Source organism: Trifolium pratense, linkage group LG1 (genome assembly GCF_020283565.1).
Source record: "Trifolium pratense cultivar HEN17-A07 linkage group LG1, ARS_RC_1.1, whole genome shotgun sequence".
Classification (NCBI taxonomy): Eukaryota; Viridiplantae; Streptophyta; class Magnoliopsida; order Fabales; family Fabaceae; genus Trifolium; species Trifolium pratense.
This window is the reverse complement of record NC_060059.1, coordinates 33,903,569-33,926,536: the sequence shown is the minus strand read 5'-3', so window position 1 is coordinate 33,926,536 and position 22,968 is coordinate 33,903,569. Positions and strand designations below refer to the sequence as shown.

Here is a 22,968-nt window from a genome sequence, read left to right as displayed (position 1 = left end):
TGTGTAACTAGCTGTTTTACCTCGTAAGGAAAATGATGCAACAAAGTGAGGAATTCTACTCATGAACAGTGTAGTCAGAAAAATTGTCAAATGAAATGAAAAAATTGCCTAAGATAGGGGAGAATATAATATAAGTCCAAAAAAAGGGTACACTTACAAAGATAAGAAAACTACTTTAATCATATAAGGAAACTTTGACAAGTTGCTTTCATGACAAAAAATGTGAAACAGGTGAAGCCCACATAGTTTTAACCTTTTATCCTTTTTTCCATACATTCACTTGTATTCATACTGATTTTTACCTCTAAAAGTTAAATAACATGAAGTACTTGTTGATAACTACATTTCATCATTTAGTACCAATTGGTTAATAACCATAATGCAATAAATCCCTTTTATCTTGGATGATTTTTCTTTCTATACATGTACAATAGTGCTTGTTTTTTTGTGCCAAAGTCTTTGATTCGGTTGCTACATTTTTGTATAAGACATATAGGGTTTTTGGATTGTGATAGATAGAGAAAGATGGAGGGTAAAGAAATTGTAGGAAGAAAGGTGGTTGAGGTTGAGGGAATTAATGTAGGAAAAGAAAATGAAAATGATGAAGAGATTCTTAAGAAGATTATTGCTAATCATCCTTTGTTTGAAGTTATGATTGAGTCTCACATCAATTGTTTGAAGGTAATTTAATTTCATTTTTTTGACTAAATAATTTCATTTTTGTTTACTTTTTCTTTTTTGTTGCCATTTTTGTATAAATTAGTGAAATATATATTTTGCTTTTGTGGTCAACAATTAATTATGAGAAAGGGACAAAAAACATTTATAAAGGTGTATGGTACTTAAAATAGTAGTATTACTATTTACTAAAGTAATATTGCCTAAAGAAACAAAGTGATTTCCTATAGTATTTTGGTTTTGCTTTCATTTTAATTTATTTTTTTCAAAGGGAACAATTTTTTTTTTTTTTGAAGGAGCAAAGGGAACAAATTAAAACTTGATATTTTACGGAAATATATAATCGCATGTGTTTTTTTTTTGGCAAAGGAGAAATGGATTAATTAATAAAACATGTATGAAATTAATTATATATGATCAATATTCCTTTACTTTTTAGGTTGGATCTGAGGATGGAGGGATTGACATTATAAGTGATGCATGGAAGAAATTGGTCAACACAAAGTCTAAAGCAGCAATTAGTCCAAACACTTCAGAGCTTGATCATTTCATGGTATTATTATTGCATATATATATACACATTATATATGGTCAAATATATACATGATTTTGGGCTTTTGCCCTCTTCATCATCAAAAAGATATATACATGATTTGAAATGTATAAAAAAAATGCTATTTTTTATTTTAAAATTTTTATCTATTCAAATTTGTTCACACAAAAAAATATAAATGGTCAAAATTATATACTACTTCCCATTCTAATTAAATATATGAAAAAGTTGAGTCAATATAACTTGATGGGTCTGACTCAAAACTTTAGATATAAAACATCAATTTCTATTGACCAATTATTATTTTAACATTTAGAACTAGAAGTAGTAGTATTTATTTATTTATTTATTTTTTGTAGTAGTATTTATTAAAATACTTCAAAAACCAATTCTTTTTTAAGAACTAGATGTAGTATTTATTATTATATTTTAAACTACCCCCTTCATAATTTTGGAGTATTTACCTATCAATCAACCGATAAGAACAAACCATATACATGTAAAATAAAAGTTTATTATAAGTTCGTTGTGGGTGTCGCATACAAATCTATTTATATGACATGTTCTCATTGGTTGATAAGTAAATACTATGAAAAGGCTCACCTTATTAAAATACTTCAAAACTTTCAATTTACGTAACCATAATATATGACAAGTTTCACATACAAAGCCCCCAAAAACACATGCAAAATGATACGTTATTTTTTCAACTATGCGCTAACAATTAATATATATTAAATGATCTATTGGTGAACACACACAGGAAGCATATTGCATGGCACTGAGTAACCTCAAAGAAGTGATGGAAGAACCAACAAAAGAAGCAAAAGCTTTCATCAATGCCACATACATTCAACTGCAGGAACTCAATGAAGCAAATAATGAACCCGCAACTTAATTATGATTATACTAACTAATTAGCAATTAGCAACAATGTTAATGATGGGATTGTCTTGTTAATTTTTGCAACTTAATATCTAGTTAATTTGCCGCTTAATTTAGTGCATATTATGAAGAATTCGTTACAATGTTTTAAGATATCGAATCAAACGTTCTTCTAATTCAACTGATCGATTTAAACCACTTTTTTATTGAAAAGGAACCGCGCAAAAGTTGTCTCTAAAAATTGTTCAATTTAGTTGTTAAAATAACATTACTCTTTATATAATAAGTGAATCGACCGTGATATTTTTTTAAGTACTTTTATCATTTTAAATTTGTTTAGATTTACAGTGTTTTTTTTTTCTCGTTAAAAATAATTGATAAATTTTTAAAGGAACCTAAATAAATTTGCAAACATTATTTATTCGAAAACGTAGTGTTTAAATTGATTATTTCCTTTTGTAAAAAAAGAAAATCAATTATTTTCAAGTGGTAAAAAACTAACCTCCTAATTTCTAAACAAGTTTAAAAGGATAAAAGAAATTAAAATAAAAGTGTCTCGCGACGGATTCACTTAATCAAAGTGTCCATGATGGCTCAATGATGAAATGACGACAAAGATTCCTTATAGCTTTGGTTTGTTTAAGCCAAACCATGCAACTAGTATTATAGACTGTATTTACTATTGTTGCAAACTCACACTACTTTGCCGCATGGTAAATCTTGTCCATTCATTTGTAATTCAAACGGTTCTGATTATATAATTCAGATTTTAATAATTTTATATAATATTAGATTTAGACCATTCATTTTTAAAGGAATCTTTGTCGTCACTTCATCATTGAGCCATCATGGACACCTTGATCAAGTGAATCTGTTGCGAGATACTTTTAGGGCCCGTTTGGTGCACAGGATAAGAGACGGGATATAATAACGGTATCATATCCTGCCGCAATTCAGTGTTTGGTGATACAGCAGGATATGATAAGTTAATCCTGAAGCTTATCCTATCCTGTCTCTCTAGTTATAATTCTTATCCTGAATTTGAGCTGGGTTACCAGCAGGATAGGATAAGAAAAAAAAACTAATTTATTTTATAAAATATATTTTAAAATACATAAAATAAAATTAATAAAATATAAATAATAAAATAATTAATTTTTAAATATATATGTGATTTTCTCACAGGGGTAATTTTGTAATTTATATATTCTAAAAAATCAAAATTTTACTAAAATTACAATATTTTAAAGTAAAATGATTATTAAAAAATTGACAAATAGGAATATTAATTTAAATTTTATAAAAAATTAAATATAATTCTTTTGCAATAGTAGTTTGATTATTTACGTATGAGATATATCATATATTTATTTGGCTTATCTAACATGTATATATTATTGAGTTATTTATTTGATCATGATTCATATAAAAAATTAAACTTGAATATTTTCTCATAATTTTTATTTGAAATTATATAAAGTTATTTGATTACCTATTCATATTTTTTATTTATAAAATTAAAAGTATTACAAAATAATTTTAAAAAAATAACAATTGTTTTACAATAGTAATTTTGTCATTATCATTTAAATATGTTATATATCTTATCATATTATTATGAGCTATTAAAAACAAAATATAATAGTTATCATGTTTGTTATCCTGTGTGCACCAAACACAGGATATGATAACTGAGTATAACTGTTATCCTGCTGTTATCATATCATATCCTTATCCTGTTTTATATCCTATCCTGTCACTATGCTATCCTGCGCACCAAACGGACCCTTATTTTAATTTCTTTTATCCTTTTAAACTTGTTTAGAAATTAGGAGGTTAGTTTTTTACCACTTGAAAATAATTGATTTTCTTTTTTTACAAAAGGAAATAATCAATTTAAACACTACGTTTTCGAATAAATAATGTTTGCAAATTTTTTTTTGAAGAAGCTAAATTAGCCCACTCAAATTAGCACCAGAGAGAATCGAACCTCAGACCTCAAGAGGAGCACACTCCTAGGTCCCAAGCCAATACCAATGCACCAACCCAAGTGGGTTTAATGTTTGCAAATTTATTTAGGTTCCTTTAGAAATTTATCGATTATTTTTAACGAGAAAAAAAAACACCGTAAATCTAAACAAATTTAAAATGATAAAAGTACTTTAAAAAATATCACGGTAGATTCACTTATTATATAAAGAGTAATGTTATTTTAACAACTAAATTGGACAATTTTTAGAGACAAAAAAGCCATAACTTATATTCCCTCTAGTCCTTTATATAAGAAAAACATACATGTCATAAGGCTTATTTTTTTAATTAAAAAGTCTAAAATGTTATGTGTTATTCCAAAATTAACATTGAGAATGTGTCTGTGTAATCTACTATATAAGAAAAGAAAGTACCTATGAAATTCCTAATTTACCCCTTTTTCATTTTTTGACACATAATCAATTCAGGGTTATTTTGTGTCTTTATTAAAAAACGTTAGTAGAAAAATGCTAAAAAATTTCTTAGTAGAAATCGAACCCTTAACCTTTTACTTACAATTCTTATTAGATTTACCACTAAGCCATATGAATTAATTTGTTATATTTTTGGAACCAACATATAATCAACATGAGTTATGTTAAAAGAAGAAAGGGGAAGTGTTTATTTATTTTTTCTTTTTTATAATAAGAGAGTAAAATTCATGTACAAATAAAAGGAGAGATTCAATGAAATTCTTTATTTCAACGTTATAAGTGCATTATACCAAATAAGACAACAAAATAGGCAACATAATATTTTAGTCCTTTTTTTTCTCCAATAATTTTCTTCCGCATAGAAAAATCTCATAAGAATGAAAGTCATATCTTTCTTATTATATCTTTCTTGTGTGATTTGTTTATGGTTTTGTTTCTCTGACTCTTTGTAAACTTTTGTAGTCTACCTCGGTACGTCTTGTGTTGGGGAGGTTTTCTATGTTAATATATCTCATTTTGGTTTGTTAAAAAAAATATTAGTCCTTATATAAAAACAAAAAATCTTTAAAAAAAAAACTTCTAAAAAATGTCATTTATTTTTCAACTATTTTCAACTTTGTATTTAATTTTTACTGTTTTTTTTTTAAACTAAATGTATCATTCACGCGCAACTGTAGAGAATAATCCTCTTGAGGTAACTGACAATTTTTATTATTTTTGTCTCACCATTTTTTTACGGGAGTTTTTCAGTTTTTCTACCACCATATTCTTGTATTAAGTTAATTAAATTTATTGAGTTGAACTAAGAATTGAAAATTAACTTAATTAAATATTGGATTGAAGTCCATAAATCAAGTTGAGTGAATCTAAAATAACGAATCATAAACAATAAATGATAAAATTACACTAAAGAAAGGGTTGAACTCAAATAAAATATCATAAATAAATGGAAACAACACCATGTACCTCTATATTGTAAAAAAAAAAATCATACATTTGTTGTCTTATTTGGTATAATGCACTTATAACGTTGAAATAAAGAATTTCATTGAATCTCTCCTTTTATTTGTACATGAATTTTACTCTCTTATTATAAAAAAGAAAAAATAAATAAACACTTCCCCTTTCTTCTTTTAACATAACTCATGTTGATTATATGTTGGTTCCAAAAATATAACAAATTAATTCATATGGCTTAGTGGTAAATCTAATAAGAATTGTAAGTAAAAGGTTTAGGTTCGATTTCTACTAAGAAATTTTTTAGCATTTTTCTACTAACGTTTTTTAATAAAGACACAAAATAACCCTGAATTGATTATGTGTCAAAAAATGAAAAAGGGGTAAATTAGGAATTTCATAGGTACTTTCTTTTCTTATATAGTAGATTAGTAAAGTTGTTTATTAATAAAAATATACAGTTTTTAACTATTTTTTGTGAACTTAAATTTATACTCATATATTAATATACGATAACCTGATCTTCTATGTGGTTTATGCGGGACCTATGTTTTTTACTCATATTAATACGATTAATACGTTTGTCCGTTCTTTTATAACATATACGGAACCTATAAAATACTCATATAATATATTAATATGGAAACTTTTTTACTCATATTAATGTGATTTATACGTTTGTCCATATATTAATACTTTTTTTGTTGTTGAAGATGAAGAACAATGGAAGAAAGAAGATGATGAAAAGCAAAAACAAGATTAAGTGTTGGTGGTACACCATTAGATACAATAGACCTACAAAATCTAATGGTTGTCTTTTTAACAAAAATATCAAATGGTTAAAATTTAAAAAATTAAGGAGGTCTTTGGTGAACCATTTATATTGTACGACATATTTGTTGAAACTAACGGTTTTTGAAAAAATTTGACGGAAGGGACCAATGTGACAAACGGAAATGTCTTTAAGGGACTAATCCGAACCTTTTTTTCTTTAAGGGACCATTGTGAAACCTCAAATGTCTTTAAGGGACTAATCCGAGCCTTTTATTTATATATTAATTAAGTTGCCTATTTTGTTTTACAATTTTACGGGTTATACTCATATTTAATACGGTGACCTAATTATTTTGATGATTTTTGTGAGACCTATATTTTCACTAACATATTAACAAGGTTACCTATTTTTAATAATTTTAAAAGGATATATTTATACTCATATATTTAATACAGAGACCTAATTTTTTGGTGGTTTTTACAAGGCCTGTGTTTTTACTAATATATTAATATGATAACCTATTTTTCCATAATTTCTACATTATCATTTATATTCAAATATTAATACGGAGACATAAGGTTTTTTTGTGATAGTTTTACCATTGTTCTTTTTCTATTTTTTTACCAAATATTATATCTTTCTATTTTTTTAATCTTTTAATCTACTTCCCAATAAATTACTATTTTATGTTATCAAGTGAAGTTTTCAATTTTTTACTATTTTTTTAGACCTATATTTATAATTATATATTAATACGAGATCCTAATCTTTTGTGTGATTTATGGGGACCTATGTGTTTTTTTTTGGTACATGGGGACCTATGTGTTTTACTCATATTAATAAGTTTGCCCATTCTTTTATAACATCTGCGGGACCTATATTTAAACTCATATATTAATATGGAAACTTTTTTGTTTGTGTGGTTTCTACGGGACTTATACTTTTAATTATATATTAATTAAGTTGTTTGAAACAAAAATAAAATAAAAATTAAGTTGTCTATTTTTTTTACAATTTTTCTGGTTATACTCATATTTAATACGATGACCTAATTATTTTGATGACTGTGGCGAGACCTATCCTATATTTTCACTAACATTTTAATATGATTGCCTATTTTTTAATAATTTTTACGGGACTATATTTATACTCATATATTAATACATGGACATAAGTTTTTTTTGTGATTTTTCCACACCTATGTTTTTACTAATATATTAATAAGGTAGCCTATTTTTTTTCTTCATAATTTCTACATTATCTATATTTATATTCCTAAATTAATACGGAGACCTAAAATTTTTTTGTGATGGTTTTACCATTATTCTTTTTTTTATTTTTTTTACCAAATATTATATCCTTTCATCTTACCAAGTGAGGAGCGGCAACGCCGCGACTCCCGTGCGGACGCACGGGTGTCCTGCTAGTTAATGCATAACATTGAAATAAGTTGCATTTTATATAATTTAATAAAGATATATACAAGAGATTATTTATTTAATAAATAATAAATTTAAAGAGTGTTTATTATAAAAATGACCAATTTTTCTCTCCAAAGTATTCCTTATATATAGGACCAGAGGGAGTATTAGGTTATATATACATCCGGACACCAACTTATGCCTCTGGATAAAAACATATATATATTAGGGCTCTAGAATGAATTTTTTATTTTTTTTGTTTATATTAATTATCTGGTTTTTAGTGTAGGATGAGGTTTCGGTAATTTAGAATTCGGCTGTGAGGTAAGTAAAATTTGGTCAAAAATTGAATTTTAATTCTCTCAAATGATCCTTCTTATAAGGGGAATCATTAACAACTTAAACTCAATGTTTACAAGACCAACCTTCGAAGGCATGGATAAACGTTGCTGGATAGCGGATGCATCAGGTGTTTTTACTGTAAAATCTTGTTACAATTTGTTGATGGATGTTGCTCAACATGATACTTTGAATGGTAATATTGTGGAATAGGGATGTTCATGGTTTATGAACTGCACTGAACCATTTATATGGTTCAGTTCAGTAACTGAAACTATTTTCTATAAAAACCAGTTTATTTCTAAAACCAGTTTCAATTCAGTTTGGAACCGATTTAGAATTGGTTTATATTTTAAATTGGTTTAATTTCAGATAACCGGTTTTAAACCAATTTTTTTTATTAAAACTAGTTTATTTTTTAAAAAATTATTTTAAATCAGTTTTTTCTTTATTTTTACAAAACTTTTTTTTTTTTGGTTGAAGAACTATTTAAAGAAACTAATTTATTTGTTATAAAATTCAGCCCACGACTAAATAGTAGGGTGGCTGTCGGTGACAACAGACGGTGGTCCGGCAATGCTCCGGCGACTCACGGTGGTTACCATCAATTTTCAGGTGGCCCACGGTGGTCCGCGGAGGTCCAGCGGCGGCCCGATGGTCATGGGGGAGCTCCGGCCGGATATATTTTAATATTCTTTAATTAATTAAATTTATTCATTATAAATTACCAAAAATTATCATGGATGGGAGTTGAACTCATGACCTTTGGTTTGGAATAACAACTACTTGCCACTAGACCAAATTTTTCCTTTTATTATTATTTTATATTTTCCTATATATATGTTAAACTGTTTTTTTTATTTTATTTTAAATTAATTGAAAAATTGATTTTGTAGAAAATTTGTTTTTTTTTTAAGAATTTAAAAAGCGGATCATAAATTTAAACAAGTTCTAAACTTGTTTTAAACTGAACTATAATTGGTTATAAAAAGTGGTGCAGTTTGAAACCATATCAAATGATTCAATTTAAAATATGGTTCAATGCAGTTCGAATTACAATTTGGTCCAGTAAACTGTATTTTTGAACACCCCTATTGTGGAAGCATTGCAAGTATTGTGGTGGAATGATTTACCCTAAAAAATCAGTATTTTTGGATGGAGATTGCTTCAAAGTAAATTGGCTACTAGAGATGCTCTATTCAACAAAGGCATTATCACTGATCCTATAAGTAAAACATGTGTGCTTTGCTTTTCTTTGACGGAGGATACTGATCATCTTTTCTTCCTATGTCCATTTGCACAAAGGATATGGTTGGGTTTTTAAGCAACTATGCAGGTTGTTGGTTGGGCTCATTTTATGCATTTTGGTGAATTATTGAAGTCTTGCAGATTTAGGAAGGTGAGACATCTGATATGGTGTGCAACAACATGGTGTATTTGGTCTTTGAGAAATAACATCATTTTTAGAGGAGCCTCAATATGTTTAAATAGTTTAATGACGAACATTCAGCTCTTCTCGTGGTGTTGGTTTATCAGTAGAAGAGGGTGTAACTTAAGCTACGCTTTTTCTGATTGATGTACCAATCCTTTATCTTACTTAGAAAGTAGTTAATTATCTCTTTGTAAGGGTGCTTCAACCCTTACAAAGAGATAATTAACTATTTTCTTACTCCCTTATAGATACATACTTTTGCTTATAAAAAAAAAAAAAAAACTAAATGTTTTGGTTAGAATGAAATCTTCATTCAAACATAATTGATCTACATTTCAAAAACACTTTCCTCATGAGTTGGATACATCAAATGGTTTCCTTATGAGCATAGTCTGACTTAGCTTCTCGGACTTCGATCCTCTTTTAATCAAATGAAAAATGTTCATATAATAAGGTGATCGATTCTTATATTTCGTTAAAAAATTGACTCTTATATATGGAAGCAGGAAGAAAAAATCACTATGTGAGTAGACAAATCTTTACGTACTATAAAAGATAAAAGTTGCAACCCTAATTGGATGACATCATGCATGATGTCATTGGAAACCCTAATTCCTTTAAGAATGTTTATCCATCATGGCCAACCATCTTTTGACACCTATAAGCATGTGTGGGCCTATCATGTGTAGTTCAATAGTGATATGACAAGTGTGTCATGATCTTTGCACTTAGTGTCTTATGTCATGTGTGATGCAATAAGCCTAATGCTCATGTGACAATTGTGTCTTGGTGATCACTCAAGAAGCTTTTGGAACCTCCATCTTGCATGCATTGACCACATATATCTTCTTCAAGCCAAATGACACCCTAATCAAGTGATAAGTGTAGTGCTTCTACTTCATTCTCTAATATCCATCCATGGTTTTGCATTCCCTAATCAAGTGACAAGTGTAGTGCTTCTTCTTCAAACCAAAAAACAACCACACAAATTTTTACACAAAAAAATAAGTAAGAGTAGAGGATTCAATCACTTTGTTTAAGAGTTTGCTCAAGCAATCCATCTATTTAAGGTGCATCAAGTTAGAGCAAAAATCATGCAACTATAAGGAAAAGTAGAGGATTCAAACACTTTGTTTAAGAGATTGATTTTGAAGAAAATGAGATTAAAATACTTATGATTGTTGTTTATTTTGTTTAAACTTGAGAGCACTATCAAGAAATGTGATGAACATGTTGTAACAATATATGTTTTTCTAAGCATGATTTAGTGAAGCTTAACAAAAAAAATTAATAGAAAAGTTCATTGGTGAAGGTGAAAGAAGAGAGAAGAGGGAGTTTTCATATTAGAGAGAGAAAAAGAGAGAGAAAATGAATGGAAAAACGATCAAATTTGGGTATTTTGGGTATTTATAGGGACTAGATCCGATGTACGTGCGCCTACGGTAGAAGCGTGCACCCACGCCATCCTGACCTTTAAGCTTTAACAAACGATCAAGTGTGCTTCTCTCCTTATCAGATCAAGGCAGTCTGATTAATCAGACGGCCACGATATCCCCTCCTTTTTTTTTTCTTTTTTGGCGTCCACTGGACTTGGACTTTGTTTTTCCCTGGTATTTACACCCCCAAATTTTATTATTTGCACCCATTTCCTTCTTTTTTTTAATTAAAATTAAATCTTTTAATTTATTTTTGTTTTCCTATTTTTGTTTATATTTTTATGCTTCCAAATCACAAAAAAAATATAATTAGGGACTTTAAACAAATTTATATATATCTTTTAATTTTTATATATATATATATATATATATATATATATATATATATATAACAAAATATAATTAATTTTCATATAAATCAATTGACTTTAAACAAATTTCAAGTTGGTCATGCCAATCCTTAATCCTAAAAAATAAAAACAAAAACGTGTACCTTTATGAATACGTACTATACCAATTACTCAATGACTAATTATTTGTAATCAATATGACAATATCCCTAGAAAAAAAAAATGTACTCATATGAATGCTATTTCTAAGGGATTAATTATGAATGTTATTTTTTAGGGAGGGTTGATAACTAATTATCTCTATCTAAATCTTTCCATATTTTTAGTTACACAATTTAAGTTTTTCGCCTCCTTCTCTAAATACTATTTTCTTCCAAGAGGTGATTAGATTTGTAAAACAAAAGGAAAAAGATAATTATTGGAAATCAATGACCCATCTCACCACACAAATGAATTTTGTTGATTTCCGCCAACTTATGATTAACTTATATCATTCCAACTTATGCTTTACGATTAACTTATATCATTTATGTATTACTTTCCATCTCATTTATTTACCACCATTCCATTGTTGGTCTTTGAATATGATGAGACTCATTCGCGTGTTAAATTTGATTAATGTACCACTTTGCTCATATAATTGGGTAGTATAACTTTGTTAATAAGTATTTTAATATCAACATTCATGATTAACAACGTCCATGATTGACATATATATTGCGTTCCGTTGAACTCGTGCAACAAATGGGCATTGCTCATATAATTGGGTAGTATAACAATTTGTTAATAAGTATTTTAATATCAACATCCATGATTGACAACGTCACATATATATGACGTTCCGTCAATCCCGTGCAACGCACGGGCAGTCGACTAGTGTTTATTTAATATCAGAAAGAAAAAGAGGGGACAAATGTTTATTTATTTAGGTTTCAATTTGTCCTTACGTTTGGTCTCTTATGTTTATTTTAGGTTTCAATTTGATTCCTTACGTTTAAAAAATATCAATTTGGTCTCTTACGTTTATTTTAGGTTTCAAGTTAGTCATTTCCGTCAATTTTGTCACATGTGGCAGCCAATTTGCATATGTGGACAGACACGTGGCACTTGGACACGCTGACACGTGTACTGTTCAAACGGTGTTAGTGACAAAACTAACGGAAATGACTAACTTGAAATCTAAAATAAACGTAAGGGACCAAATTGATACCTTTTAAATGTAAGGGACCAAATTGAAACCTAAAATAAACGTAAAAGATCAAATGTGTAGTTAAGCCATTTATTTACTATGATATACAGATTGTTTAAGCTTAAGGAATAAATAAACATTTAGTTACCATTATTTTATTTAATATCAAATATAAAAATCATACAACCTTTAATTCGATCATACTTTCCATAAAGAAATGTGAGGAGACACATGTTTATAATTTCAATTTTCAAATCCAACATCAGATGAAGAAATTGGCACACCAAATGGGAATATAAACTAAAATTTAAATTTGTTAAAGATGAAGTAGTGGAGGTCGACTAGGTCCCGATGGCGGTGTAGGACCTTTTGGCAAAATTCCAAAATTTAAATTTGCAGAAAATAGTGGTGGAGGACCACTAGGTCCTGATGGTGGATCAGACCCTTTTGGCAACATTCCAAAATTTGAATTTGCATGAGATATTGGTGGAGGTCGACTAGATTCTGATGGCGGAGTAGACCCTTTTGGCAATGTTCCAAAATTCAAGTTTGCAAGAGATAGCGGTGGAGGTCCACTAGGTCCTGATGGGGGAGTAGGTCCTTTTGGCAACGTTCCAAAATTCAAATTTGCAGTAGATAGTGGTGGAGGTCCACTAGGTCCTGATGGGGGAGTAGGTCCTTTTGGCAACGTTCCAAAATTCAAATTTGCAGTAGATAGTGGTGGAGGTCCACTAGGTCCTGATGGGGGAGTAGGTCCTTTTGGCAACGTTCCAAAATTCAAATTTACAAGAGATGGTGGTGGAGGTCCACTAGGTCCTGAAGGCGGAGTAGGCCCTTTTGGCAACGTTCCAAAATTCAGATATAGTGGTGGAGGTCCACTAGGTCCTGATGGCGGAGTAGGCCCTTTTGGCAACGTTCCAAAATTCAAATTTGCAGTAGATAGTGGTGGAGGTCCACTAGGTCCTGATGGAGGAGTAGACCCTTTTGGCAACGTTCCAAAATTCAGAGATAGTGGTGGAGGTCCACTAGGTCCTGATGGGGGAGTAGGTCCTTTTGGCAACGTTCCAAAATTCAAATTTACAAGAAATGGTGGTGGAGGTCCACTAGGTCCTGAAGGCGGAGTAGACCCTTTTGGCAACGTTCCAAAATTCAGATATAGTGGTGGAGGTCCACTAGGCCCTGATGGCGGAGTAGGCCCTTTTGACAACGTTCCAAAATTCAAATTTGTATGAGATAGTGGTGGAGGTCCACCTGATTCTGATGGCGGTGTAGACCCTTTTGCCAACATTCCAATATTCAAATTTGAAGGAGATAGTGGTGGAGGTCGACTAGGTCTTGAATGCGGAGTAGGCATTGATGGTTTAAGAAATGACATTTTGATGTTGTGATCAACGTCAAGATCAGCCAAAACAAGAGACAAAAATAAGACATACATATTAACAACTATATAAAGCTTTGGAATATCCATCTCCGGTTTGGATTTTTGTGTGTTGCAAAACAACATATAAATAAGGCTTTGATGTGATTTTTATTAAAGAATATAAATATTAAGTAATTAAAATATTTCTAATAAGGCTTTTTAGCTTTTTTTGTTTGACAAAACTTTTTATCTTTTGACTTTACCTAATATCTACTACTTATACATTAAGAAATGTAATTACATATATAAATTACATCTATATCCTTCACTCAAATAAATAGAATTCTTTTCATTCAAGGGTAAATAAGTCATTTCATTCATTTACTTTATTTTTCTCTTTCTATTTTCTTTCTTACTTTTTTTATTTTTTCTTAGACTGTCTCTCTTACTCTTTTTTCCTCTTTCAACTTTTTTTTCCTCCTTTTTAAACTTCACATTTTAAATTTTAAAGAAAATAATTAAAATATTTCTAATACGATTTTTTAGCTTTTTTTATTTGACTAAACTTTTTATCTTTTGACTTTACCTAATATCTAATATCTATTTTTTTTTTTTTGCTAATCTAATATCTACTACTTATACTGTAAGAAATGTAATTACATATATAAATTGCATCTATATCCTTCCCTAAAATAAATAAAATTCATTTGATTCAAGGGTAAATAAGTCATTTCATCCATTTACTTTTTTTTTCCTCTATCTTTTTCTATTCACTTCCTTAATTTTTCTTTACACTATCTCTCTCTTAATCTTTTTTCCTCTTTCAACTTTTCTTCTTTTTAAATTCACGTACATTTTAAATTTTTAAGTATTTATCTTCTAAGCTAATATAATATACTTTAGTTTTTTTTATTAATATTTAGTATCTCTCTATTTATCATCTATTTTATACTATATTTTCATATTTTCACTCTCATCAAATGTACATAGCTATAGTTAGTGCCTAGTACCTACATGTTTGATTTCTTTTCTAAATTTCTCAACCAGTACGTACGTAAGGGTCCTAGTACAAGTTACTAATTCTTTATTTTTTTTTTTTTGTTATGAGATACAAGTTCCTAATTCTAAGTCTAGTTTCGAGTTGATTCTTACACAAACATTATATATATATACTAATTAACGGAAAAGATCTATATTTGATCAATTTTGGCTGGGATTTTGCAAAACTATGAATTTATGTAATAAGTAAATCCTCCGTGATACCTTTATTTTAACTACTTTTATTGTTTTAAACTCGTTTAAAATGCAGCGTGTTGTTTTAATTTAGTTAAAAATGTTTGATAATTTTTTTTATAAAATAAAACTAATTAATTTTGCTCAAATTATTTATTCGAAAACTTAACATTTTAACCTATTATTTCCTAGCGATAAAAAACTAACCTCCTCATTTCTAAAAAAAAAAAATATTAAAATAAAAGTATATAGCGACAGATTCACTTGATCAAGAGTTCTAGGATGGCTCAATGATGTAGTGAAGACAAAGATTCCTCTACTATATATAGTTTTGGTTTGTCTAAGCCAAACCATGCAACTATAGTATTATAGCCTCTCGATAAAAACATATTAGTTGTGTCTCTAAAAACCAAATCTTCATTCAAACATAATCCATTCCTCTAAAGATATATATATCATCTACAATTCAGCAATACTTTTTGCTCATGAGTTGAAAACATATCAAATACTTTCCTTATGAGAATAGTCTTACTTAGCTTTTTGGACTTTGATCCTCTTTTATTCAAAAGAAGAAAAAAAGGTTCGTATAATAAAGTTTTTTTTTTTTTTTACAAGCAGTTCGTATAATAAAGTGATCGACTCTATTATTTTGTTAAAAAATTACTCTTATTGAAGCAGAAAGAAAAATAAATGTGAAATATCAAATAAGCATTTGGTTATAACCATTATTTTACTTAATATCAAATATAAACATAAGCATATATCCTAAAACCTTCATATTTTCCATAGAAATGTGAGGAGGCAAAGGTTTATAATTTGAATTTCCAAATCCAACATTAGATGAAGAAATTAGCACACCATATATATATATATATATATATATATATATATATATATATATATATATATATATATATTAAAACTTAAATTTGTTAAAGACGAAATGGTGGAGGTTTATGAGGAGGTTTACTAGGTTCTGATGGTGGAGTAGGTCCTTTTGGTAACATTCCAAAATCCAAATTTGCAGGAGGCAGTGGTGGAAGTGTAGAATCAAATGTTTTTGTGCTAGCTTCCGATAACGGAATATGCATACTTTCTAGTGACATTCCAAATTTCAAATTTTTGGAAGGCATTGGTGGGTTAGGAATTGGTATTTCGATGTTGTGATCAACATCAAGATCAGCCATAACAAGAGAGAAAAATAAGAAAGACATAATAACCAAATAAAGTTTTGAAATTTCCATCTCCAGCTTGATTTTTTTGCGTGGCAAAACAACATATAAATAAGCCATTCATGTGATTTTTTTTTTTAAAAAATAAATATGAAGTAATTGAAATATTTCTAATACGACTTTTTAACTTTTTTTATTGGAAAATGCTAAACAGTGCCCCCGGGGCACTGGGGCACTGGTTAAGCATGTTAAAATAGAAATTTTGTCTCGAAATACGTACATTCAATGCCTCAAAAGTACAAAAAATTGTCTTTTCAATATAAATTTTATTTTTTATTTCCTTTTTAGGTATGCTTAACAAGTACCCCGGGGGCACTGTTTAGCATGACCCTTTTTTATTTGACTAAACTTTTCATCTTTTGACTTTACCTAATATCTTTCATCTACTACTTATATATACTATAAAAAATGTAATTACATATATAATTTCATCTATATCCTTCATTCAAATAAATAAAATTCATTTCATTCAAGGGTAAATATGTCATTTCATTCATTTAATTTTTTTTCTCTTTCTATTAACTCTTCTCACTCAACTTTAAATTTTTTTTACACTCTTACTTTTTTTTCCTTCTGTCTTTCAACTTTTTTTTTCTCCTTTTTAAATTTCACATTTTAAATTTTAATAATTTATATTCTAATATAATATAATATACTTTGGCTTTTTCAATTAGTATTTTTGTATCTCTCTATTTATCATCTATTTTATATTATATTTTTTATATTTTCCTTCTCATCAAATAGCGTCATATCTTTTATCAAAGTTTTCTAAAATAATTTATATTTTTGTTGTGCATAGGCATCACAAATAGACCTAGACCCGCCTGCATACGCTCTGATTTTAGCGGGGTAAAGCCAATCTATCCGGGTGCGGGGACGGATATTGGGAAAACTCGATTTTTAAATACATGGGCGGGTGCGTGGACGGGGGTGTGCTTACACCAGCTCCGCTCCACACCCACTCCCACCCTCCTCGACAACGGACTATTGGGCTCAAAAGGGTTGTTATATATTTTATATGGAGTTTTAATTGGATCGTTTATGCGTTGATAGTCGATTCATTCCACTATTGCACTGTAATCGTAGGTGGAACTTGGCCACTTTTTTGTTGGAAGCTTCCCACGAGTTGGATTCATAAGACATTAATGCTCGAAAAGGCTAGGTGCATAGATACTATGTGCTAACAGTAGTATCATTCTTCGTGCTAACGAGTTCGTTGATTTTTCAGTAATTCTTGTGCAGGGTTCTGGGTTGCTTTGGATCTTCTACTGTACAGGGTCTATTTAAATATTCATATAATTCCTTGATTTCGGATTTTTAAGCTTGAAAAAGTCATCATCTCTTGATGTAGGGAGTAACGAGTACGTGGACCATTTTTGTTTTGTCTTTTAGGATGAATTAGAAGTTGGTATGTTTGATTGTCTAAGCGCTTTCGTATGGACTAATTGGGTTAGATTTATGTCCCTTCCAATTTTTGTGTGTGTGTGTGTGTGTGTGTATGTGTGTATAATAAGGAGATATATGCAAAGGATGGAGCGATGCATATTTTGTCCCCTGACAGGCCCGACCCACATACAACGGCAACAAGGCCTGTTGTAGTGGGCCTCTAAAATAGGAAGCCTCAAAAAATTGTTTACAGGGTATTAGTATCAGTAAAACAGGGGGTATCAAATTTAATATATTGCTGCAAAATATAAAGACCCAATGGTTAGGCCCAATCTTTTAAAAAAGAATACAAAAAAAGGAAAGAAACAAACTATTAAAAAGGAAAGTCCAATTTTTTTTTTTTTTTACAATTGAAGATGAGATTGAGGATGATTATGCACCATCACTTGCCATTTATTTTTTTAAGACTACTAAATATGAACTCTCATTTCAGTGTAGTAGTATGATATAATGAGTTGATATTTAATGGTGAGTACTTTTTTTGTTACTCCCTCCGGCCTTATATGTAAGCAAAAATAATTTTTTTAGATTCATTGGAAAGTGGATGTATTTAGTCTAAAATATAGACCAAATACATCACTTTTTCAATAAATCTAAAAATGCTACTTTTGCTTACATATGTGGCCGGAGGGAGTAAGTATCAGTATCTAATACTACCTTCATCCTTAAATATAAATTCTCTTTACATTTTTTTTTGTCCCTTTTTATAAGACTCCTTTCAAATTTTCAAGGGCATTAATTACAATATTTCTTTACCAACATAACCCTAATTAAAGTGCATTTTTTTTACAATATGTAATAAATACTTTAGAAAAACAATAACTCATTCTCTTTCTTGAAGGATAAAATTGTAAAAACAATACCAATATAATTGTCAACAAAATTAATGTCACAACCCGCATTCTTAATCTCCGCAATTAATTTTCTCAATAGGATCTTATAATTTGGGACAAAGGCAGTAGGTAATTTCATTGGAGCAAAACACAAATTAAATGAGTACCTATACCTACTAGTTCTACAATAAACAATGATAGCTATATAATTTTGTGGGACATAATTATAATAAGGGGAGGGATCAAATTACACCGGTGTAACATTTCTCAAATGTTACACCACTCAATAACGCTTTAACGAATACAAATTTTACAAAATCTACCGTTGGATTGAAAGCTTATGTCATATAGATCATTCGTGTTAAATTTTACAAAAATCTAAAATCGTTTGATATGTTATTGAGACTAATCAAGGTTGACGGTATTCAATAAAAATGCATAAACCATTAATCTTGATCAGTCTTAATAACATATCGAACAATTTTAGATTTTTGTAAAATTCATCATGAATGATCTATACGATATAAACTTATTGGTGAGATGTGTTATTAGTGAAACACATTTAATTTTTTTTTATAGAGATCTATATACTATTTGGTGAGATGTGTTAATAATAATAGATACTAGCTAGTATTATTAAAAAATTATAAAAGAGTATATATTCACATGAAATTCATTTAAATATTAAAAAATGAGTAATTCTATTGTGAATGCCAATGTTTTAAAAACCGGACCGGATGTCGAACCGTTGTGGTCTCCGGTTCATGGTTCAATCGGTTCAATCGGTTCGACCGTTTTAGAACCGTTTGAACCGGATAATAAATAAATAAATATATAATAAAATATAAAATATATATTTCAACATCAAACTCAAATTTCAATAGTAAAAAAAATAAAAATACAAATGTCTATTTCACTAACCCACATTTCAAGAAGACATGGCCCAAGCCCATTACACTAACCCTAGATATAAAAGAAAGTTGCAAACTCACATACATATGCCAAAAGAATGAAAACACATTGAAAACACAGCCACCACTATCTATCTCTTCTCAAATTCATCTCTTCTTCTTCCTCTCCCTCTTCTCTCTCTAACCATTAACATGAATTAAAAAACAACAACACAAATAAATGGTTTCTTCATCTTCACTTCTATCAAAAACTTCTTTCAATTTCATTCAAAAACATCTTCCAATTTCATTTATTCTTTCACTTCCATCAAATACTTTTGGGATTCTTGGATCTTATGAGAGAGTGAAAAGGGAATTAAAGATTTCAAATCAATAAATCTGAAAAAAGAAAAAAATAATAAATATTGGAATTTTAGTGGAAAATAGAAAATGAAACAAAAGAAAGGTCTTTCTTTGAAAGGACAAAGATGATGTTTCAGTGTTTTCACACGTGTTCAATTTCAGCAAAAAGAAAAATAAAATGGATTTTTTAAAAAAAAAAATCAATTTTTTTAAGGGAGTTAAAAACCGGCCGGTTTTGCCGGGTTCCCGGTTCACCGGTTTTGCCGGTTCTCACCGGTTCATACCGGTTCACACCGGTTTTTTACCGGTTCCACTGACTAGCGGTTCTGGCTAGTCATCCGGACCGTTGAGGTGCCCGGTTCACGGACGAACTGGTCGGACCGGCCGGTCCGGTCCGGTTTTAAAAACATTGGTGAATGCTTTTATCAGCTTGTCGGTCAAGAACTTTTCAACCAAGACATTAGATCATCTCCAATGGTGTAGTACCTATTAGGTACTCATGGTACTTATTAGGTACTACCATTGGAGCACAACACATTTTAGTACCAAATAGGTACCACTTCTCAAATAAGCACCCTCTCTCTCATAGTACTTAATAGAATTTGTGGGACCCATTTATAAATATGTAGAGTTATTGATGAAATGTGTAGTTATTTGTGGGACCGGTTTAGAATTTTTTAAGAGGTGCTGGGTTGGAGAGATTGAGTACTTATTAGGTACTATTATTAAAAAATTATAAATGAGTGATGTGTACATGCGGGACCCACTTAAGTACCCAAAATTGGATTTCTCCATTGTGGATGCTATTAAGGTGTCATTATTTTCATTATGTTTGTTGATTGTAGAAAGTTGACTGGGCTGGTAATTGGTGTGCCAAGGATTTAAAGATTATTAAATTGTTTGCCATATTTTCAGTTTTTTTTATGTTTAGTCCTTTCTTTTTTCTAATTCAATGATTAATTGAACTATAGAAATGAAAATGTTGCATAATATGATCAATATTATAGCAACATGGAAAATATAAGAAAACTTACGGCAGAGAATCCAAAACCTTCTCGATCTTATTCTTTTTATTATATATATGAGTATAGTTTGAACTTCTCTTCTCTATTATTTAGAAGAAATTAGAGAAGTTCATATAATAAGTTACACTTATTAGTTATACGGTAAAACCGTTGTTTTATTTAATATAAAATATAAACGTAAACATTCAACAACTTTTAATTATCATAATTTCCATCAGAAATGTGAGGAAGGTAATGGTGGTGGGGAGAATCAGATGTTTTTGTGCTAGCTCCCGATGGTGGAACACGATGACCTTTTGGTAGCATTCCGAAATTTAAATTTGAGGGAGGTAACTGTGGTGGTGTAGAATCATATGTTCTTATGCTTGGTTCTGATGGTGGAATATGCACACCTTTTGGCAACATTTCAAAATTCAAACTTGTGGGATGTAACGGTGGCGGTGGAGAATCAGATCTTTTTGTACTAGCTCCTGATGGTGGAACACGATGACCTTTTGGTAGCATTCCGAAATTTAAATTTGAGGGAGGTAACGGTGGCGGTGGAGAATCATATGATCTTGTGCTTGGTCCTGATGGTGGAATATGCACACCTTTTGGCAACATTCCAAAATTCAAACTTGTGGGATGTAGCGGTGGCGGTGGAGAATCAGATCTTTTTGTACTAGCTCCTGATGGTGGAACACGATGACCTTTTGGTAGTATTCCGAAATTTAAATTTATGGGAGGTAATGGTGGTGGTGGAGAATCACCATGACCTTGTTCTTGTACTCCGGATGTTCTTGAACTTTTGATGTTGTGATAAACGTTAAAATCAGCCACAACAAGAGATAAAAATAAGAGAGACATAGTGACAATCAAATAAACCTTTGTAATTCCCATCTCTTCAATTTAGAATTTTAGTACAACAAAACATCATATAAATAAGAATTTTATGTGATTTTCTTACACGATACAAATATGACGCAATTAAATAATATTCCTAATATGATTTGTTAGCTTTTTTTTTGTTTTTTACTAAACCTTTTACCTTTCGACTTTACCTAATATGTATATTATCATTTATTCTTTTTGGATATCAATAAATGTATACCTTATCTTATCTTATATTGTATTATATAGTATCAATGTTAATATTTGATTTCAAAATAAAATATACCAAATATGGCTTATTCTTTTTTACAAATAACTCTTCTATAATCAATATGTCATTATTCAAGTTCAAGATGATTGATTGGATAATGGAAGAATGTAATTTAGGCAAAGTACAAGAAGAAATTGAATTCCACACATCAAGCCATTGAGCTTTTCAAACAACTCTATCCAATCTACAAAAGATGTGTAAGCTGAGTCTTTCTCTTATCCTACCATTGCTCTCTGTGTATGAACCTCAACAGTGTCCAAACGAACAAGATAATTCATGTCACACCAAAATCTAAATTCATAAATTATATTCATGCTCTGGAGAACCTATACTACTCCATCAGTGCTATAGGTTGCAAGTGAATAATACTTAAATTATACTTTCTCCTCCATTCCAATTTATAAGAAAAAAAAAATCACTTTTTTTTTTCTTTCCAATTTTTAAGAAAAATAATTAATTTATATTATTTTTAAGATTTAATTATATTCTCATAAAATTTAATGCAAATTACATTTAATTTACTCTGTTTTCTTTTCCTCATGATCAATAATCAATAAACATTCTTTTTCCATCTTCATGAAACTATGTTAGAAATGAAATAATAATAGAGGGAAAGAGTATATTTGAGATCATTTAATCTCACCCATCTATTTTTGATCTAATGGTCAATAAGTATTCTCACCATTCTCACATATATATATATATATATATATATATATATATATATATATATATATATAATGTATTTTTTAAAATTAATATTTGTGCAAATTAATTTAATTACGTATAATAATTTAGCTTGTTTTTTAATTTCTTGTAATGCTTTGTCTTTAAGGGACCTATTCAGATCTTTTTTTTTTTCTACTTTAATGGATCTATTCAGACTTTTTTTTCTTTAAGGGACCAATCTGAATCCAAAAATGTCTTTAAGAGACCATTTTACTAATTAAGTCTTTTTGTATTTA

At 29.4% G+C, this 22,968-nt stretch overlaps 3 protein-coding genes across 3 annotated transcripts; 1 reads left to right on the top strand and 2 right to left on the bottom strand.

The window, feature by feature from the left end:
• Nucleotides 1–505: 505 nt before the first annotated feature.
• On the top strand, nt 506–2,129 carry LOC123892941 (homeobox protein knotted-1-like 1). The gene is made up of 3 exons (XM_045942844.1): nt 506–681; nt 1,118–1,231; nt 1,995–2,129. Exons 1-3 carry the CDS (start codon nt 526–528, stop codon nt 2,127–2,129), a joined length of 405 nt encoding a protein of 134 aa, XP_045798800.1. The 5' UTR covers nt 506–525.
• A 10,667-nt stretch (nt 2,130–12,796) lies between these two features.
• Nucleotides 12,797–13,948, bottom strand: LOC123892937 (basic salivary proline-rich protein 1-like). The gene has a single exon (XM_045942831.1). It carries the CDS (start codon nt 13,946–13,948, stop codon nt 12,797–12,799), a length of 1,152 nt encoding a protein of 383 aa, XP_045798787.1.
• A 7,109-nt stretch (nt 13,949–21,057) lies between these two features.
• On the bottom strand, nt 21,058–21,741 carry LOC123892929 (protein mono-ADP-ribosyltransferase PARP4-like). Its single transcript, XM_045942818.1, has one exon. The coding sequence runs from the start codon at nt 21,739–21,741 to the stop codon at nt 21,058–21,060; it is 684 nt and encodes a 227-aa protein (XP_045798774.1).
• Nucleotides 21,742–22,968: the final 1,227 nt, after the last annotated feature.